The 21,251-nt window shown below is 35.5% G+C and overlaps 1 protein-coding gene across 1 annotated transcript; it reads right to left on the bottom strand.

The window, feature by feature from the left end:
- Window positions 1-289: 289 nt before the first annotated feature.
- On the bottom strand, window positions 290-20,965 carry LOC140138666 (uncharacterized). Its single transcript, XM_072160406.1, has 9 exons — window positions 20,913-20,965; window positions 14,386-14,658; window positions 13,273-13,418; window positions 11,258-11,537; window positions 8,942-9,187; window positions 6,081-6,341; window positions 5,137-5,282; window positions 4,470-4,749; window positions 290-1,324 (listed from the first exon to the last, which is right to left on the bottom strand). Exons 1-9 carry the CDS (start codon window positions 20,926-20,928, stop codon window positions 1,077-1,079), a joined length of 1,896 nt encoding a protein of 631 aa, XP_072016507.1. The 5' UTR covers window positions 20,929-20,965; the 3' UTR covers window positions 290-1,076.
- Window positions 20,966-21,251: the final 286 nt, after the last annotated feature.

Here is a 21,251-nt window from a genome sequence, read left to right as displayed (position 1 = left end):
TTATTCAGTAGTGATTTAAAAGTGCACCAATACCAATCAAATATTAAGGAAAATATTATACATAATTATGCTTGTATAGACACAACTTCATAAATACTTCGGTGCCGGTTGAAAAAAAGTCACCAAAATCTAAGTTAATCAACTTTTGGCCAAACAACCTTATATAATATATATAAAATGGCCTCAAAAATAAACTTATAATTGTTCACAAGGTCATATCTTAAAATCCTTTCACTAAAATTGAACCAAAATTACACACAGGATTACTTCAATACTCTACTCTAAACACATGTTAGTAACCAAGCAGTTGTCCAACTGACACAACAGCAAAATTCACTGACACGGAACAGCTTCCTGGACCACATTCACAGGCGAAGAATTGGCACCCAGCAAAAGAAATCTGTGAGAATGCATACAAGATCCTTAAACAGGTGATAATTTCCAAAGAGTAGGTGACGTGGAACGGGGCTGCCACTGCTTTTCACACACTTTCTTCAAGAAACAAGTCTTGTTCCACACTATTCCACTTACTCACAGATTTTTTTGTGTTGGGTACCAATTATTAAGATGTGAATGTGGTCCAGGAAGAGGTTCCATAACAGTGCATTTTGCTGTTGTGTCAGTTGGTCAACTGTTTGGTTACTGACCAGTGTTTAGAGAAGCGTATTGAAGTAATCCTGTGTGCAATTTTGGTTAATTTTTATGGACAGCATTTTAAGATATGAGTTTGTGAAAAATTATAAGTTTATTTTTGAGGCCAGTTTATATATATATATATATGTTCTAAACAATTGTAAACACTTCTAAACATTTTCTAAATTGAACCACGTTCGTAAATACGTGTAAATGCTAATGCTAAACTTGTGTTTGATGGCGTCAGAATCAAACGTGTGAAGTCTTGAAATTTATCATCGGTGTTAAGGCATTAAACATGTTTTGAAACCTGCTACAATGCAGAATTAGTATTTAGAATAAAAACGAAGAAACTTTAATATTTTTATTCAGTTTTCCCCTTGCCTGTAAATAAATTCTCGTTCCGCCTTTGGGAAATACATAATTGGTTTCCTTCATTATATTCATGGACGTAATTTCATTTCAGTTTTTGCCAAGGAATAAAAGCCTTTCCACGGTTTCCAGGCAACTCCGTTAGTTTTAGTTCCGGGATCGCCACCTAGGTACTTCCCATTCAAATTGGCTTTATAACAACTGTGGTACCACCACCCGCCCATGTTCTTTTGTGCGCAGTGGACTCCGCTATGCTTATCGTTGTCTGCGTCTTTTGTAGAAAATTTCTCTCCATGTCCCATTCCGGAAAGAGCATCACCTGTATTTAAATAAATACACAAATTTATCCTAAGTAATTTTATGTAGGACCAAGTACTTAAATTAATATATTGTCAACCTGTCTTTAACTTGGAAGCATATTGATTAAGAAATTTAAAAAAAAATCTGAACATATTTGCCTTCGAAATGTAAACACTAGAGTGTCCGCTATATTGTTTATCTTGTATAGGCTGCAGTGCACTTCGGTATTATACCGGAGATATGAATAATGAAAGAAAACTAAACTGAAAACAGAAAACCCAAATAACACAAATTTCATCTTAAAAAGACTTTTTGTGTGTGACTTTTTAACACTTCTACCAAATATGTCAAATATTAAAGTAGCTATAATTTCAAAACAAACTTGATTGCACATCTTAGTTTTTGCTGAAAATAATAGAAAAAAAAATCATTATGCCATTATATTGAGGTGAAGTTATGTCCAAACATGCTTTTTCATGCTTGTTATTATTTCTTTCACCAAACATGCCATAAAATATATTTTTAGTCAGTGGGAGTGGTCTAGTTCGTAGACACATAATCTGATGGACAATCGCATGATTTCGGGTGGCGTCTATCAGGTAGTCCTTCGAGAAAGACCTCGGCTATGGGGGGGGGGCTCGGCGAAGCCGAGCATGTTCGGCGAAGCCGAACAACGAGGCCGAAGGCCGAGAAGCGAGGCCGAAGGTCGCCTCGCTATTAATAGATTTTAACCTATAGCCGATAGTCATTCTTGAAGGACTACTATCAGGCCGTTGACGACCCCACGTCATCATGTGTTGATAACGCGTAACACGCTTGTAGAGGTGCGGGTATGTATCGCGTATGCGTAGACTAGTGCGGAATACGCGCACGCGCTTGTAGTACGCGCAACAGAATACGTGAAGTTATAAACAAGTTTCGTTCATTTTCTAATAAGGGGAGTTTTTATGACGGTAACTTAGTTTTGGCTTATAAAAATAGTTTACAGTTATTAAAATAATATTGAACTGTAGTGGATACCAGTTGCGCCGGCATCATATTTCATGATAAAAAGTAGTTTGAAAATGTCCTTGCTATAATTAGGTATGTCACAGTGGCTGCACAATAATTCTGCTACACTGTGCATGCAAGCATAACAGTGAATTGAAAAGGGCGCGCTTCAAATTTGGCCAATTTTAGAAAACATCCATGTCGATAAATGAATTTCTTCATATGCTTCATTTATCCAAATTGTTTGAATTTTTAATATATGGTGTGTGAAGCCTTCCCGAGGCTACCATCGGGTCCCCCCAAATTAAAAATTGTTTTGTTTAAGAACTACTGCCTGTTTTTATGGATTTTTTAAGATCGCTCATAAATCAGTAAATATAGGCCTACTGAAGTAAAGGAACTACCACCATTTAGCTGAAATACTAATCTTTCTTAGCATGTAAATTAATTCCGTCGACAACAAATGAAACACTTCCCTAAAACCAGTCGAAGCAAAACATTAATCAATGTTTTTTTTTTTTTGTATTTTTCCAAACCACAATAGCTCTAAGCCATTGTGTGTGTCCAAGGCCATACTATTTTTGTATACGCGGTACAGTAAAATTGCTGTTCATTTTACCGATTATAATCCCATGTTAATCCAGATGACAAAATGTTAATTTAAAGTCTCATTGCAACTGAATTTTAATTTTTACTTTTCGGACTTGGCTTTGAGTAATGGTGACACATACCATGTTTACAGTAAAAATGAAAATTATATTCCAACACCTTCAAAATGTCAAACTTTTAATTTTTTTGTATTGTTTTAAATAATTAACTGTTCATTTATTCAACCTCATAACAGGATCATACTTAAAAGATTTATGATGAATGAACAGACGTTCATTAAATATTGAAAAAAAACCCAAAATTACTCATGCCTAATTTGCATAATAATATCATAAATACATAATTAGCTGTAATTACCTAATTTGCATAATTAATTACTTTTTGTGTATTTTTGTCATCAATTGAAAGAACTTTGTATACATATGTGTGCAAAAAAACCCGCACCTTTATATCATGTACGGTTTTCTATTGGCATCAATTTTGCATATTAATAAGCTGAACTTAGTCATTTTTTGAGATTTAATTTGTCTGCAGATTGGCCGAAATGGCTAAAATAGTATATTTGATTAATTTATTATAATTATTCAATGATGGATTTTTTAATTTTGTTTTCTGTAACGAAGTCAGGAAAGATAGGCATTTAACATGTGCTATTTAAATTAACGCTGTTTTTCCAAGCAAGCGTCCAAATAAACCTTCAAAATCTCGAAATGTGCCAATTTTGTCATTACGGCATTTGTGGCAGGATTTCATTCCATCTACGAGATCTTTAAATTGACATTACATCACAATGCATTGACCGATTTCAATTCTGTTTTTTGATTTTTGATGCTTTAATAAAGCTTAATAATGTAGGAACATTAAATAACGCGTTTCTGCTGCGATTATTTTTGAGGTGATATACCTACTATAATGTTACTCATTTTATGCTGTTTTAATGCCAGTATACAAGTGTCTACCCCTTATAACGATGCACACAAGATTTAAGATAAATAGTGCCATCATTTTTCAACTCTGCTTAAAAATGAATAGAGTTCTACATACAAAACAACCGTGTACCCCAATTTGGGAATACAATGAGAACTATGGGATTCCCTGGTCACATCATTGATCTCATTAGTCAAATATATGAGGATCAGGAATTTGCAATCAGGACCAGTAATTATGGGGATACCGAAAGAATCAAGATTGGAAGAGGGCTGCGACCATGATGGGGGGGGGGGTCATCGGGTCTGATGGGGAGAGGGGAGGGGGCACAAGCCGTTTTTTTCTCAATATTCCCATGGGATTTTCTAAATTTTGCAATCGATTGAGGGGGGGCACATGCCCCCGTGCCCATATGACGCTACGTCACTGGACATGCCACATGTTCAGCTACTTTTGTAACTCAGAAGCGCCTGACGGTGCATCTTGAAATCCACACGATTCGTTACATGGCGTATTTCTATTGGTTTACAGCCTGTATAGAAAAATAATATTTACCTGGTGTGGACGCCGTATGAGGCAGACTTGTAAAGAAAGTTCATATCATTATAGGGTATCACTTTGTCTAAGGTATTACCTACCTGCTGTGCTATTACTATCGGGGTCGTAGGCTCCAAGCGTCAACGCGTACTTATGTTCCTCTGTATCTATAGAGAAGCTCGAATAAACAGCAAATGCCGTTGCACCTGCACCATCATCCAAATCAACCCTTAACTCATATCTCTTGCCAACGTTATTAGACAGTATGTAGATGTTGTCGTTACCAAGCCAATGTTCGCCTTTGACGTCACCAAAGCCTTTCTTATATTGGGCCCAGTCTAAATAAAAGTCCACGGAACCGTCTTCTCGTCTTTGGAAGACCTAAGCATGAAACAATTGGGCAAAGGGCAACAGATAATAATTTGAAGTAAAAGAAGAGGACGAGGATGAAAGGGTGTAGGAAGTATATTACGTTGAAGATAATCATTCAACACTTACCACAAACTTATTGAGCAACAGCAGTTAAATTTAAATATACTCTATCGTCCAGAGTAAAAGTTGTAGTATATGCTTTGTTAACTTTTTGCAGAAACTGCATTTTAGTTTGGGAGAAGACGAATTTGAATTACTGCCTCCAAAGATCATAGATGGACCACATGTGGATACTGTATTTTTACTTGGTAAGCAGACTGAGTAAACAAAATCTACCTCTGTATCTGCTAAGTTCTTTATTTACAGATACTACGTTCTTGATGTCAATACACTCACAGTCCATCCTCCTCCGTCGGTCTCCATATCACACCAAACTAACATTCGGACTTTTCCTGACCCGGCATTAGGATATATGTAATAGGCGCCACTTGGTCTTCGTACATCGTTATACGTATTTAAGATATCGTTACAATCATATGGCTCTGTGCAGCAGTTAAAGTTTATAGGGAAACAACAAAAAACAAAACAAAAACAAAAAATACAATATTACTCGACAAAATTATACATGTACGCAATAAATGCATTCTAATGAATCAATTGAAACACCGATACTACCATCTGTGTCTTTTTTTTTACTTAGAAGACAATTGTTTGTGGTTCAGTCTGCCCACAATGTCAACATACAAAATGTAAAAAGAACATAGCAGAAACTGCACTTATTCTGAGAAGAAAAGTATCTTGAACCAGTCTTATTCTAAATTAAACGAAAACATGTTCTAACTATAAGTTAATAAAGTTCGTATCACTTGTTGGGAGTAAAACTGTACAAAATAATGCACCCGGACTGAGATATTAATGCATCTAATGCACGAGCCCCGAAGAGGGGAGTGCATTAGACGCATCAACATCTCAGTACAAGTAAAGTGCATTATTTTTTACAATTCTCGAGCAACAAGTGATACGCATTTATTAACCTATATATTTCATACACGAGAAAAAATCTCGTGATTTTTGCTATTTTAAAACAAAATTGTCACTAAAAATGTTGGAAAAGGCAAGCAAATATAAATCCATCCACCGGCAAGAAAAATGAACGCGTCCGAAAGCACCGCGCGTACTACGCGGAGTGCGCGCCCGTACAATTATACAATATTTATGCACGGCTAGTAATTTACTAACGGAGGCTCTGATTGGTTCTCACTATCAAGGTGTGTATGAATAATTGACAAAGCAGATAATTCATTGTAACTTTGGAGGTCTGTGACAAATACTATTCTTACCAGCTATAGTAACGGTGATTGATACAGATGCTGAACCGTGCTCATTAGAACCAGTACATGTTACGGTTGTATCTGCCGTAAATGCACGTGAAACACTAGGGCTATTTTCTATTTCTCCGCCGAAATCCAAAGTAATGTCCGCTGAAGGTGTGACACCCGGGACACTGCAATCAAATGCCACAGGAACTCCTTCAAGCGCATGCTTATTTGCGACTTGGTTTGAATCTACTTCAAAGACAATGGAGTTGTCTTGCCAGTAACCTTTATGATACAAAATAATGCAAAATTAAAACACTAGAAGATTATTAATCAATTCGAGAAATTGGTTAGTGTACAAAATAAGTGTATTAGAATAATAAACAGATTTTGTTAAAAGCACGAAACCTAGGCTGGTGTGCCTAACATAACATGTGACCAATGTTGATACCTGGATCACCTTTGACATTAGCCATTATAAACCACATTTTGAAAAACTGGCAGTGTTTGCAATGTTGATTTTTGTTTCCTTAGAAACAACCAGGGGCAGATCATTTCTACACATTTTGAAAAGAAGAGCGCCAAGTATTGATCCTTGATGCATCCCATACTGGACTATTTCAAATTCAGAAACGACATTTCCAACTTCTGTGGCTTGCTTTCTATCATACAAAAACGAATTAAACCAATCCAGCTTCAGACCTGAGATTCCGAAAGATTTGACTTTGTAAAGCAAAATAAAATGGCTGACTGTGTTTCAGACCTTCTTGAGATCAATAAAAATGCCTCCTATAAGATGACCAGCATCCATATTTCTAAGGATGTAGTCAGAAACCTCAACTAAGGTGTTCTGACCAATGTACACTGAATATGTGCATTTAGATAAAATGCAAATCAGATTGATAAGAACTTAACCTCTGTTAACCACAAAGGTTTTAGCCATCAAGCAGTTTTAGCCATCAAAGAAACAAAATTTTACCTAAAATCTTTAAAATTGCATTATTTTATTTTAGCTAATTTTCTTAAATATTGCTCCTTGAAAAAACAATAAAATACAAAAGAATTAAAACACACACACTGGTATAGGATAATATAATATTTCTCGCAACTTATTCGTGATCTATGTCCGCTTTAAGTCGAATAGAAAGCAAATGAAGGCTTCAACTATGCCTAATTTGCAATATAAAAGAAAACAAAAGGATCCAAATAGCCATTTTTCACTTTAAAAAAACTAACGCCACATCCGCAGGCAACATTTTTTTTTCCAAAAGTCGTGTGCAATGTTTTTGAACAAAAATGGTATAGATATTTGTCTACTTTCAGATTCTCGGAGGCATGTCCCGACCAAACCAAACCCCGTGATACAAACTCGGGTTTCAAAGGGCTATATTGATTCTTCAACAAAAATGTGGTCTAATTTGACAAAACAGCATGCAGAGCATGCAGGGTATATGGTCTTTATGATTTATCGTCTATATTACTCCTGAACAGTGGACTTCGGGTATATATATAAATGCGCATTTATAAATGCGCACGTGACATCTACAAGTCGCCATACCGTGTTCAACGATGTAAGGTACCCGGATGTGCACAAATTCCACACGCAAAAGTATAGGCGAAAATGACAGGTTACAAGGAAAATTGGTTTTGCAAAATAGTGGCATTGATTGCAAAGGGCAAAATAATTTGACCCGAAACATAAACTCTTTATTTGGATTTTCCATTACGGGAAAAAAAATTATGACGGAAAAGCTAGATATAGCTTCGGAAGGAAGGGGTCATGGATTTATTTATTTGGGAGTCAAGATAAATACCCCCCCCGTAGTGCCGCCAATGAACATAACTCTGACCCTAATTTTAACTCTAATTATAACGTAAATTGAGGGAACTATAACTTTAGCCCTTTTCGGTATAATGACCCTCTCAAACTAATAGGCTAGATGTCCCCGCCCGACCTCCTCAATTCTAACTTACTCATTCGCTCGCAAATGGACAAAAACAAATTCAAAATGTGTTTTTAAGCACCTTTTTGTGTCCCCATGCTAAATCGGTAATCTGTACACCCTTTGTCACCCTTTGATGGGAAACCATCCTCAAATCAAATACTTTTAGGCGCAAAACGGGTATGTGCAATCTATGCCTCGAAGAGAAATTGGCAATCCTTAATAATAAAAAAGCCGATCCAAACAGATCGTTAAACCATGGAGGTATATAAATTTATATACCTCCATGGTTAAACAAACGGACTGAATTCATAAGCAAATGTCGACATGGCAACACTGCCAGGAAGAAGAAAAAACCTCCGTAGCTTGTAGTCATTCGCCTGATGATCGTTTAGCAACGTGAAACACAGTGTAGCGAGTCCAATACATACTGTATTGATATACGTGTAATACTACTGCTCTTTTTCGAAATCGAGCACTCTTTTACAGCAGTTTGTGATAACTTTTTTCGTGTATAAATAAATAAATAAATAAATAAATAAATAAATAAATAAATAAATAAATAAATAAATAAATAAATAAATAAATAAAAATAAATAAATAAACATTAGTTATGTTTGTACATGGGGTGCTGTGCAATAATCATGATCCTTTGATATCCATGATTTATCCTTGCAAATTTATAGCATCGAACCTCCAGCCAATGTTTCTTGCCAGTGCTACCCACGAAACAAGGTCACAACTGTAGCCACTCCTTCAATGGTCGCCATTTCAGTGATTGACAGTGATGTAATGCAAATATGGCGCTGGCCATCTGGTCACGTGCGCATTTATAAAACGCATTTATATATACAACCGAAGTCTACTGCTGAAACCTATTTAAGTGACAAGGCTAGTGCTTAATCTTCAAGGGCCCTAGAGCCCATATATCATAATTCTTACCACTGCGTAATTTCATTTCAGTTTTTGCCAAGGAATAAAAGCCTTTCCACGGTCTCCAGGCAACTCCGTTAGTTTTAGTTCCGGGATCGCCACCTAGGTACTTCCCATTCAAATTGGCTTTATAACAACGGTGGTACCACCACCCGCCCGTGTGCTCTTTTGCGCAGTGGACTCCGCTATGCTCATCGTTGTCTGCGTCTTTCGTAGAAAATTTCTCTCCATGTCCCATTCTGGAAAGAGCATCACCTGTATTTAAATAAATACACAAATGAATCCTAAGTAATTTTATGTAGGACCAAGTACTTAAATTAATATATTGTCAACCTGTCTTTAACTTGGAAGCATACTGATTAAGAAATTAAAAAAAAAATCTGAACATATTTGCCTTCGAAATTCAATTCAATTCAATTCAATTCAATTCAATTCAATTCAATTCAATTCAATTCAATTCAATTCAATTCAATTCAATTTATTTCCATCAAAAGTACAAAGAGTACTTAATTAACACCAAAATGATTAAAAAGACATGAGGAGATGGAGGAGATGCAACAAAAGGCAAATGCCTGCAAAAGTGCTGCACCACCTTACAAAAAAACTAAACAAACACACAGATAACAACTAAACAAGACAAGTGCGGAGGCCTAACAAACAAAGGATAAACAAAAATAAATATAAATAAGTCAGTGTTGATAGTTTACCGGCAAATTAAAAATGACGGTTAATCAACCGGTAAATTAGCATTAATTTACGTTCATACATACACGCTATATAACAGCGCGCGTAATTGGTCGAGAGCCGGGCATAAACAGCGTTTATGCCCGGTGTCCCGGATGTGTAATCGCCGGGTAAGGAAAATGCAAGGAAAATCATGTTTTTAAAATGTATTTGTAATTTTTTGTTATTGTTTTGATGACATAAGAATCACAAAATATTCTGGTATGTATGAACGGGGTTCATCCATACATTCTCACGAAATGTAAACACTATATTGTTTATCTTGTATAGACTGCAGTGCACTTCGGTATTATACCGGAGATATGAATAATGAAAGAAAAATAAACTGAAAACAAAATAACACAAATAACACAAATTTCATCTTAAAAAGAACATGAACTAAGATATTGACTTTTTGTGTGACTTTTTAACACTTCTACCAATTATGTCAAATATTAAATTAGCTATAATTTCAAAACAAATTTGATTGCACATCTTAATTTTTGCTGAAAATAATAGAAAAAAAATCATTATGCCATTATATTAAGGTGACGTTATGCCCAAACATGCTTTTCATGCTTGTTATTATTTCTTTCACCAAACATGCCATTCAAAATATATTCTTAGTAAGTGGGAGTGGTCTAGTTCGTAGACACATAATCTGATGGGCAATAGCATGATTTCGGGTGCCGTCTATCAGGCCGTTGACGACCCCACGTCATCATGTGTTGATAACGCGTAACACGCTTGTAGAGGTGCGGGTATGTATCGTGTATGCGTAGACTAGTGCGGAATACGCGCACGCGCTTGTAGTACGCGCTACAGTTTCGTTCATTTTATAATAAGGGGAATTTTTATGACGGTAATTTAGTTTTTGCTTATAAAAATAGTTTACAGTTATTAAAATAATATTGAACTGTAGTGGATACCGGTTGCACCGGCATCATATTTCATGATAAAAAGTAGTTCGAAAATTCCCTTGCTATATGTTACTCATTTTATGCTGTTTTAATGCCAGTATACAAGTGTCTACCCCTTATAACGATGCACACAAGATAAATAGTGCCATCATTTTTCAACTTTGCTTCAAAATTAATACAGTTCTACATGCAAAACAACCGTGCACCCCCAATTTTGGAATACAATGAGAAATATGGGATTCCCTGGTCACATCATTGATCTCATTAGTCAAATATATGAGGACCAGGAGTTTGCAATCAGGACCAGTAATTATGGCGATACCGAATGAATCAAGATTGGAAGAGGGCTGCGACCATGATGGGGGGGGGGGGGGGGCCGTTTTTTGTCAATATTCCCATGGGATTTTCTAAATTTTTCAATCGATTGGGGGAGGGGGCACATGCCCCCGTGCCCATATGACGCTACGTCACTGGACATGCCATATGTTCAGCTAATTTTGTAACTCAGCAGCGCCTGACGGTGCATCTTGAAATCCACACGATTCGTTACATGGCGTATTTCTATTGGTTTACAGCCTGTATAGAAAAATAATATTTACCTGATGTGGACGCCGTATGAGGCAGACTTGTAAAGAAAGTTCATATCATTATAGGGTATCACTTTGTCTAAGGTATTACTTACCTCCTGTGCTATTACCATCGGGGTCGTAGGCTCCAAGCGTCAACGCGTACTTATGACCCTCTGTATCTATAGAGAAGCTCGAATAAACAGAAAATGCCGTTGCACCAGCACCATCATCCAAATCAACCCTTAACTCATATCTCTTGCCAACGTTATTAGACAGTGTGTAGATTTGGTCGTTACCAAGCCAATGTTCGCCTTTGACGTCACCAAAGCCATTCTTATATTGCGCCCAGTCTAAGAAAAAGTCCACGGAACCGTCTTCTCGTCTTTGGAAGACCTAAACATGATACAATTGGGCGAAGAGCAACTGATAATAATTTGACGAGGACGAGGATGAAAAGGTGGAGGAAGTATATGAAGAGCTCTGTTTCAAAAGCCCTGACATCCACTTCTGGCCGAAATTTATTTATTGGCATGATATTATCGTGTGGGTAAAAATACACATTTTGGTGGTTGTTTGACCTTCATACCACCTTCCCTTCCGGGGATATCGTATATTTCCCACTTCGGAAGTCTTAAAGAATTTCCAGAAATCTTATCTTAAGATAAATATAGAATTGTTTTGTTTTAATTTTTTGTGTATAATAGTAGCCTGGAATGTTCTTTACCTATTAAAACCAAAGGGAACTGTTTTTGGTTTACTTTTTTTGAAGAAAATCATTTTAATTCACAATAGGTGTAGCCATTTTCCCGAATTTAATTAAAAATTCATAATTAAAAAAGTAAATGAGATATTTCAATTTTTCTTTTTGATTTTGAAAGCATTAGTCGAGTTACATACAGTAATGCAAACAAATGGGCTCAAATTTGATTGCAAAGGGGTTTCTAGAAAAGGGGTACATTTATTTTGTTGCAAAAGCCCTTACATCCACAAAAGCCGCGATATAAAAGAAATAATAAAACAAATAGAAAGGCTTGAAAATTGTACCAAACCTATTCTTTTAGTTTCTATTCATCAACACTTTATCCAAACCCAAATTGAATCAAATCAAACAAGTAATACTTGCACAATTAAAAAAGCTGTTTTTCTCAAAAAGTCGAAAGTGGATGTAAGGGGTTTTGCAACAACGCTAATCATATTATGATGAAGATAATCATTCAACACTTACCACAAACTTATTAAGGGCTGGGGTATGAACGTTTGGACAGTATTTATATTTGGGACATTAGAGCACATCAGACATATCGAATTGCATTCTGAATACGAATAATGTTATTCTGATATCAAATAATTTTGAATTTTTGAAATTCGCAATTTAATACACATTTTATGGCAAATCATTAAAAATTGATATTTTTGATATTTAACAGTACTTGAAGTAAAATTTATAAATCTGATGATTTATACTAAAAGTGTATGTAGGTGAGATGAAAAGCCGACGATCAATTGAAAATTTTGACCTTTCGTATTGAAGATATGGATTTTTTCCCAAAACACCAAAAAAAATAGGTATTTTTGGGAAAAAATCCATATCTTCAATATGAAAGGTCAACATTTTCAATTGACCGTCGGCTTTTCCTCCCTGCTACATACACTTTAAGAATATATCATTAGATTTATATAATTTACTTCGAGGACTGTTATATATCAAAAATTCGAAAAATATCAAATTTTTATAATTTGTCATAAAATTTGTATTATATTGTGATTTTCAAAAAATGAAAATTATTTGATATCAGAAAGACATGCTTCGTATTCAGAATACAATTCGATAGGTCTGAGGTGCTCTCATGTGCCACAAAAAATACTATCGAAACGCAATAAACGCTAATTTTAGATCCCTTAAGCAACAATAGTTTAATGTAAATGAACTCTGTCGTACAGAGTAAAAGTTGTAATATCTGTTTTGTTAACTTTTTGCAGAAACTGCATTTTAGTTTGGGAGAAGATCATAAATGGACCATATATATATAGATACTGTATTTGTACCTGGTAAGCAGACTGAGTAAACAAAATATACCTCAGTATCTGCTGTTTGCAGATACTACATTCTTAATGTCAATATACTCACAGTCCATCCTCCTCCGTCGGTCTTCATATCACACCAAACCAACATTCGGACTTTTCCTGACCCGGCATTTGGATATATATAGTAGGCGCCACTTGGTCTTTGTACATAGTTGTACTTAATTAAGATATCGGTACAATCATATGGCTCTGTGCAGGGAAAGTTTGCAGGGAAAAAAACGAAAACAACAGTATTACTTTCATGAAAGTTCATCTGTGTTGGTATAGATCATGATTTTGATTTAAACTTTTGATCAAACACAAAGAAATAATTCCTACCTCGGAATTTTCAGATGGTACTCCATCTTTCATCAGCGAGTGAGTGACAGTCACCCACTCGCTGATGAAAGATGAAGTACCATCTGAAAATTCCGAGGTAAGAATTATTTCTTTGTGTTTGGATCAAAAGTTTAAATCAAAATCAACAGTATTACTTGATAAAATTATACACAATAAATGTATATCGTTCCAAATGTCAGCGCAAATAATACGTTAGTCCATTTTGATATAAGCTATTAATGTTAATAAATCATTAATGTCTAGCTTACGTGCTTGTGAAGTATAATAAGCGGTTTTTTTTTATATAGGCACAGATTGAGGATTTCAATGAATTCAAAGTTTGTCAAGCTTTCGAGTTCTGCACGTAGTCTTCATAGTATAGTGCCACAGTGGCCTGCCCCATTCCCATTGATATGTGAATATGTTGATTCTTAACTGATTTAGAAGTGGTAGCTTTGAAATCTACCTATTGTCCCCTTTAAAAGCTGAATTTATACTCCATCGCTGAGCGACGAGCGATTGGTATTTGACCAATAAGGTAGCGCGCTTTTCCCAACACAGCAGCTAGCACTCTGTTGGCTTCCTACACATCCCTTTGGTCTGGCAAAGTCAAATGTTCATTCATGGTGTCCCAAGTAAACACACAATATCTGTGAATCAATCGCAAAACTGATACTACCATGTGGTGTTTGTTTTTTACTTGAAAGATCGTTCAGTATGCCCACAATGTCATAATACAGCAAATGTAAAAAGTCAACATAGCAGAAACTGCACTTTTTTGAGAAGAACAATATTTTGAACCAGTCTCCTGGAGGCCTGTTACAAATACTATTCTTACCAGCTATAGTAACGGTGATTGATACAGATGCTGAACCCCGCTCATTAGAACCAGTACATGTTACGGTTGTATCTGCTGTAAATGCACGTGAAACACTTTGTCTACTTTCTGCCGGTTCACCGCCGAAATCTAAATTAATGTCCGCTGAAGGCAAGACATCTGGGACACTGCAATCAAATGTCACATTGACTCCTTCAAGCACATTGATGACACCATTATTTGCGACTTGCTTTGAATCTACTTCAAAGACAACGGAGTTGTCTTCCCAATTGCCTTTATCATACAAAATAATGCAAAATTAGACAAAAATAATGCAAAAAACATTAGAATGTTATTAATCAATTTGAGAAATTGGTTAGGGTATAAATAAGTGTGTAAGGGCAATAAATACAGGGTGTCCCAGAAAAAGTTACCGGGCGAATGAATTTGGACTTAAGTCAAGAAATCGACATTATAATCCAAAATACTAAACCTCAGCGTGTAGCCCATCTTATTTTGCATATTATACGCTAATTTTACTGGAATCGGTTGACGGATTGCTAAGAAATGAGCGATTACATAACGCATGCGTCAATTCTCTTCATTTCAAGTTTGAAAGAAAGATCATTCAATACAATGCGCACTGGTGGTTACCTCTGTCAATGGGCTTCATATTTTGTTCGGTGAAATCTTTCTTTTTAAACAATCTGTTTCTTGCAAAACATTTAATTAAGTTTTGTTCAAATTTGAAAAACTGCACGTAAAAAAACTTGCATGTAAGACGATGCTCGGTACTTGTACGTATCTTTTTTCGTTAATGCTAATATAAATGTTGCATAAATAATTCCAACTGGCTTTAAAAATTTCTCACACACATTATGTTTTTTCCAAGAAATTGTAATGCAAAGTTTAAAACTTTTAAAACTTCAACATTATTGTTGCATGGTATCAAAAATCACACGTAAATCTGTAAGCACTTGATCATTGTCATTCATGGCTCAAATGTTCTTTGGAAAGTTAAAATACAGGGTGTCCCAGAATGATTTGTACCGTGTTTGCAAAATAACTAAAAATAGAAGACGGGCAGTGTATCTATTTTTGATACCAGCATTATAATGTTGGACATATCTCCTACTTATTCTGTTAATTTCAGCACGCTACCTTTATTTGTTTTGGCGTGGCATGCAATAATGTAAAATCGATGAATAACGACTCGCATACCTTTGAAAAATGGCACGATACGATTAAATGAAGAACGTGAGATGTTTGGCACAGCATTTCGACGACAACTACTGTTGGGGTTGCGCCTTAAAGCTTGCGGACAGCTGCAATGTTCGCTCTAGTTCTTACAGTCTTACGAGCACCTGAAGCTTCACTCTGCCGATTCCTGACAGTTCCGTGCTCGTCCAACTTCTTTACGTTATACACTATCGTCTTTGCGTCTCAACGTCTCTAGTTCTTACAGTCTTACGAGCACCTGAAGCTTCACTCTGCCGATTCCTGACAGTTCCGTGCTCGTCCAACTTCTTTACGTTATACACTATCGTCTTTGCGTCTCAACATATAGCTGCCGGTTTGCCAGTAAGTTTTGAAAGAAATCCACGCTGCTGTACAGTAAATTGAGGAGTCGTCTTTTCTGTACCACAACCAGTTCGATCTCTGCAAGCATTTCAAATGACATGGACCTCACACCACAATAACTATATTTAAAACTACCGCCAAAGAGAGAATTGGATTAGGCCACAAATCCTTAATTCCATATGTTTGCTTCGTAACGTCATAAATAATAGATAGATATCGGCTATTTAGTGGAAATATGAACAGGGCACAACTAAAATACCTGCATAACTTTTTCCAAATAACTTTGTGCTGAACGGTTAGTAATGTTACAGATTTTCAAAATAGGTTGCGTTGTCAAAACTTAGAATTCACCATTTTTACGCAATCTTCTATAACTTCTTCTAGAAACGTCCAATTTTTAAAATCTAAAAAATCTGAGAAAGCTAAATATATGTAGAACTTAAAATGCAAAACAATATGACCATTCAACATGCCCTTCATACCTAAAAAAATCCATCTTTTCCGGTATAGATCATTCTGGGACACCCTGTATAACATATTTGCAGAATAAATCAAAGTTTTTATCTTCAGTGAAAGCATGAATATCATAACACCGTCGGATTATAAAATAGATGTGGACTAAATCATGGAATAATTGATAGGAAGAGGCACTCCCTAATTAGCATGAGGCCGCATTCTTATTTAAATTAGCCATTGTGTTATAAATTCATATTCATGTTTACCAGTAGCACTTTACACCACCAGGTAGGGTAAGCCATGAATAATTTAGTGTTGTAAAGTCAAATTAATAAGCTTCATTCTTTCCAGTCTTGAACAAAATAGTAGGCGGAGGCGGGAATCGATCTCGGTACCTCTCGGTTGAAAGGCACAGCGTACGACCACTACGCCAAGTAACTATCTGCTGTGAGACGTGTGATTTTAATCCTTGATATTGCTCAATGGAATAAATCGTGAAATTAAATCAATAATAAAAGAAGCAGAGTTTTATTTTGGGCTCAAATTGGAGACAGCTCTACTAGGGAAAAGGGAAAATATTTGTCTTTGCTCTAAAGAAAATATTTAAGTTAGAAAATAATCAAATAAATTTAAATAAATATTTTGAAACAGAATGTTATGCCTCTATTGGAAAAAAATATATTACAATAACTTGTGTGTACTATAATTTATTATTTATTTATTATTAATTAATTACTTACTTACTTACTTACTTACTTACTTACTTACTTACTTACTTAATTAATTTATTATTTAATCACTAACATTTATACTTACTTCATCACTCACTCACTTAAAATTAATCTCATTCTGATGACAAAACAACCCAATTAATTATATCATGAACAATATTATTTAAATTATTAAAATTTTGTAAATTTGACCAAATATTTTTATAATTGTCCCAGAAAGATTAATTTGATTGTAGGTGCATGCAGTAGAAAATAGTCTAAAGACAATATATGCAAAGTTTAAGGCCTTTTATGGTGGGTATACTTTTGGAGCTACATTTTATTTTAGGTCGAAATATGGTGAAAAAATGAAATGTGTAAAAAACGCGTTTGAAAATTTAAAAAAACGTTGTTTTTAATTTTTTATCCGATTTGCATAACTTTTGAAAGTTTGTTTAATGTATTACCAAAGTGCATTAATGTTAATGTGTCTAATAATGAAAAACACATTGATATAATGATGATTTTTTGATTTCTCTTGACACCTGTCTCACTTTAATTTCAAAATGGCAATTTATTGCTCGCATTTATTTCAGAAAAATTAATTCATCCACCAATGCCAAGAAATCTACCGTCACCACTGTCTATTTTACCATAATGACAGATTCAGTAATCATCCATCTTACAAAATAATATTGTGTGAAATAATATATGGTCAGTAAATCAATCAACCAATCAACTCCCTCCTCTCAATTACTCTTGCATTCATTCATTTACCTGTTATACCTTCACACTTTATTCCAACAATCAATCATCAATCAATCAATCAATCAATCAATTCATCAATCAATCAACCCATACATCAACACATCAATCAGTCAATATGTCAGTCATTTAGTCTCACGTCATCACAAGTCATAAAATTAAAATTGATCGACAACTTGATTGGTCGATCAGTTCATTTTTTCATTGTTTGATGGTTTGATAAGTCTATTGATCGAAATTGACTATTATATAATTATTAATATTGTTATTGTTTGATTGATTGATAACTTGAAGAATTGATGTATCAATTAATTCGTTGAGCCGTTGCAAGTGAGTACGTGAAATGTTTAAGAGCTGAGTTACTTCAATAGGCCTAAATTAAATAAATAAATAAACAAGCAAATAAATAAATTAATAAATGAATAAATAAATAAATAAATAAATAAATATTAATTAATTAATTAATTAATTAATTAATTAATTAATTAATTAATTAATTAATTAATATTTATTTATTTATTAATTTTTATTAAGTAATTAATTCATACATTCATTCATTAATGAACTAATTAATTATTAGATGAATAAATAAAAGTTGTGCAAGAAAAATCAATGCAATAGATGTCCCATTTCGTTTACGGCTATATATCTGTATATTTGTTTTGTTTTCATAAAATTGCTGTAGGCCTATTTCTCTTTTGAAATCATTAGGGGCTGTGCAATAGTTATGATCCCTGGGGGAGGGTAAAATTGGGGGGGGGGGAGGCAAGACTTTTTTGGCGAGCCGCAAGGGGGGACAAGCAATTTTTGGCCAGCCGAGAGGCGGGAAAGCGATTTTTGGCACATCCATGGGGTGCGTTTTAAATAAAACGCTCTAAAAAGGCTTCGAAAAACAGTACGGAAACGCTTTAATATGCAAATGTTCCTGCTCGCCGCGCTCGCAACATAATAATCCATACCGCATGATACCCGCAAATCATTGGCATGTGCAAGAGGGGGGGGCTAAGAATTTTGGCGGACCGAGAGGGGGTGCAAGCGATTTTGGCAGGCTGAGAGGGGGAACGATATTTGGCGGGCCATTCGGAAATTTTACCCCGGTAACGTACTGTTATCCTAAGCCTTTTAGAGCATTTAATTTAATAGGCGTAGGCCTACCATGAATAGGGCCTATGTGCAAAAAAAAAAACCCCCCCGGCTCAGAATTATTACACAGCCCTTGATAATCTCCGGGGATAATCTCCAAAATCATTCAATCATTCTTTTGATAGACCTAAACTCTTCTAGTAGGCCATAGATTTTAAATACTATGAGTAGGCCTATACGTAGCCTATTCAGCAAGTGACATGTACAAGTGCTATAAACGCCGTGCATCAGTGTGTCACTTCATTAATATTACTAACCGGCTCACACGCTGTAGTGTATAAATCAAAATTCAAAACACTCGGGTGATTACATAATCAGTGGCCTCAGCTCAATTGAGGGCGTTTCAATTTATTACGTGATTTGGGAAATGCACAAGATCTAATAGAACGGCGAGTAATGATTATTTACTTGTTTTTAAAAACAAACTGCTTAGGGCGGTAATACACGCTGTACGTCCGATAACTATAGATTGAATGATATTTATCATCACACGAGGAAACAAAACAAACGAGGTCAGTGGAGGTCAGTGGTCTCAGCTCTCAGAGGGGCGCACTTTCAAGCTTGGTACTCGCATTGAACAGACAAAGTTCGCAAACTGAATGGCGGCTTTATTTGTCAACCGTAATTAACATAATCAAGGGGTCGAACATGCTAATATCCATAACCGATCGATAACTGGACTCATTTTCTACCAAGCAAACCAGCGGGATTTGTCATAGGTTTGCGTGCGTAATAGAATAACCGTGAATTTAGTGTCACCCCCGTGACTAAATTAAATCAGATACACAGACGTTTGGAAGCGGTGAGCGAGTATGACAAAAGCTTGGGATAAACTGCATTAATGCGCGCATTATGTAATCGTTAATTTCTTCGCAACCAGTCAACTGAATCAAATAACATTTTCGTATGTAATGCACAATAACATAGGCTATGCGCTACATTTTAAATATTTTGATTATGATGTTTTATTTTATTCATTCGGTATTTGTTTGGGACATCCTGTAGACGTTGTTCAAAGAACACAACCTCGCCGGTGTGCCAAACCATGACATGTGACCCACGTTGACCACTGGATCACCTTTAACCTTAAACCCACATTACTTTGAAAACAGTTGTTCTTCTTTACAAATTTTGAACTTTCAGGCAATTAAACCTGTGGATGACCTTTGACTCCAACTAATGCAAACAATGTATTGCACTCAAGCCAGCAATTCTTCTGACCACCGTATACTGAATATGTATATACATTGAGATGAAATCATGATAAGAACCTTACTTCTGTCAACCACAACAATTTTAACCATCAAAGAATAAAAGAAATAGACCTAAAATCTGTAAAATTGCTTATATTGTGATGTTTTAGCTAATTTCCTTAAATATTGCTCCTTGAAAGAAACCCAATAAAATACAAAAGAAATAAAACACACACATTGGTATGAGAGAAAATTATTTCTCGTAACTTATTACGATAGAAGCAGCCATACATTGTGATATAAATGTCCGCTTTAAGTCAAATAGAAAACCAAATGAAGGCTACAACTATGCAATATTTGACATTAAAAAGAAAACGAAATTGTCAAAATAGCCATTTTTTACTTTAAGAAACTAACGCCTCCCCGTAGGCAAACTTTTTCTGCAATGTTTTTGAACAGAAATGGTGTAGATATGTGTCTACTTTCATATACTCGGAGGCATGTCCCGACCAAAACAAACTTGAGTAACCCCGTGATACAAACTCGGGTTTCAAAGGAAATAGACACTCGAAATATTAATTCTTGCAGGGTATATTGTTATCCTTTAGATTGATCGTCTATAATTCCTGAAACCCATTTAAGTGACAAGGCTAGTGCTTAATCTTCAAGGGCCCTAGAGCCCATATATCATAATTCTTACCACTGCGTAATTTCATTTCAGTTTTTGCCAAGGAATAAAAGCCTTTCCACGGTTTCCAGGCAACTCCGTTGAGTTTTAGTTCCGGGATCGCCACCTAGGTACTTCCTATTCAAATTGGCTTTATAACAACTGTGGGTACCACCACCTGCCCATGTTCTTAAGTGCAGTGGACTCTGCTGGCATGCTTATCGTTGTCTACAGTCTTTTGTACTCCGTTAGTTTTAGTTCCGGGATCGCCACCTAGGTACTTCCCATTCAAATTGGCTTTATAACAACTGTGGTACCACCACCCGCCCATGTTCTTTTGTGCGCAGTGGACTCCGCTATGCTTATCGTTGT

This window comes from Amphiura filiformis, chromosome 18, assembly GCF_039555335.1.
Source record: "Amphiura filiformis chromosome 18, Afil_fr2py, whole genome shotgun sequence".
Classification (NCBI taxonomy): domain Eukaryota; kingdom Metazoa; phylum Echinodermata; class Ophiuroidea; order Amphilepidida; family Amphiuridae; genus Amphiura; species Amphiura filiformis.
Note: the sequence above shows the minus strand (reverse complement) of the source record. Positions and strands in the feature narration are given on the sequence as shown.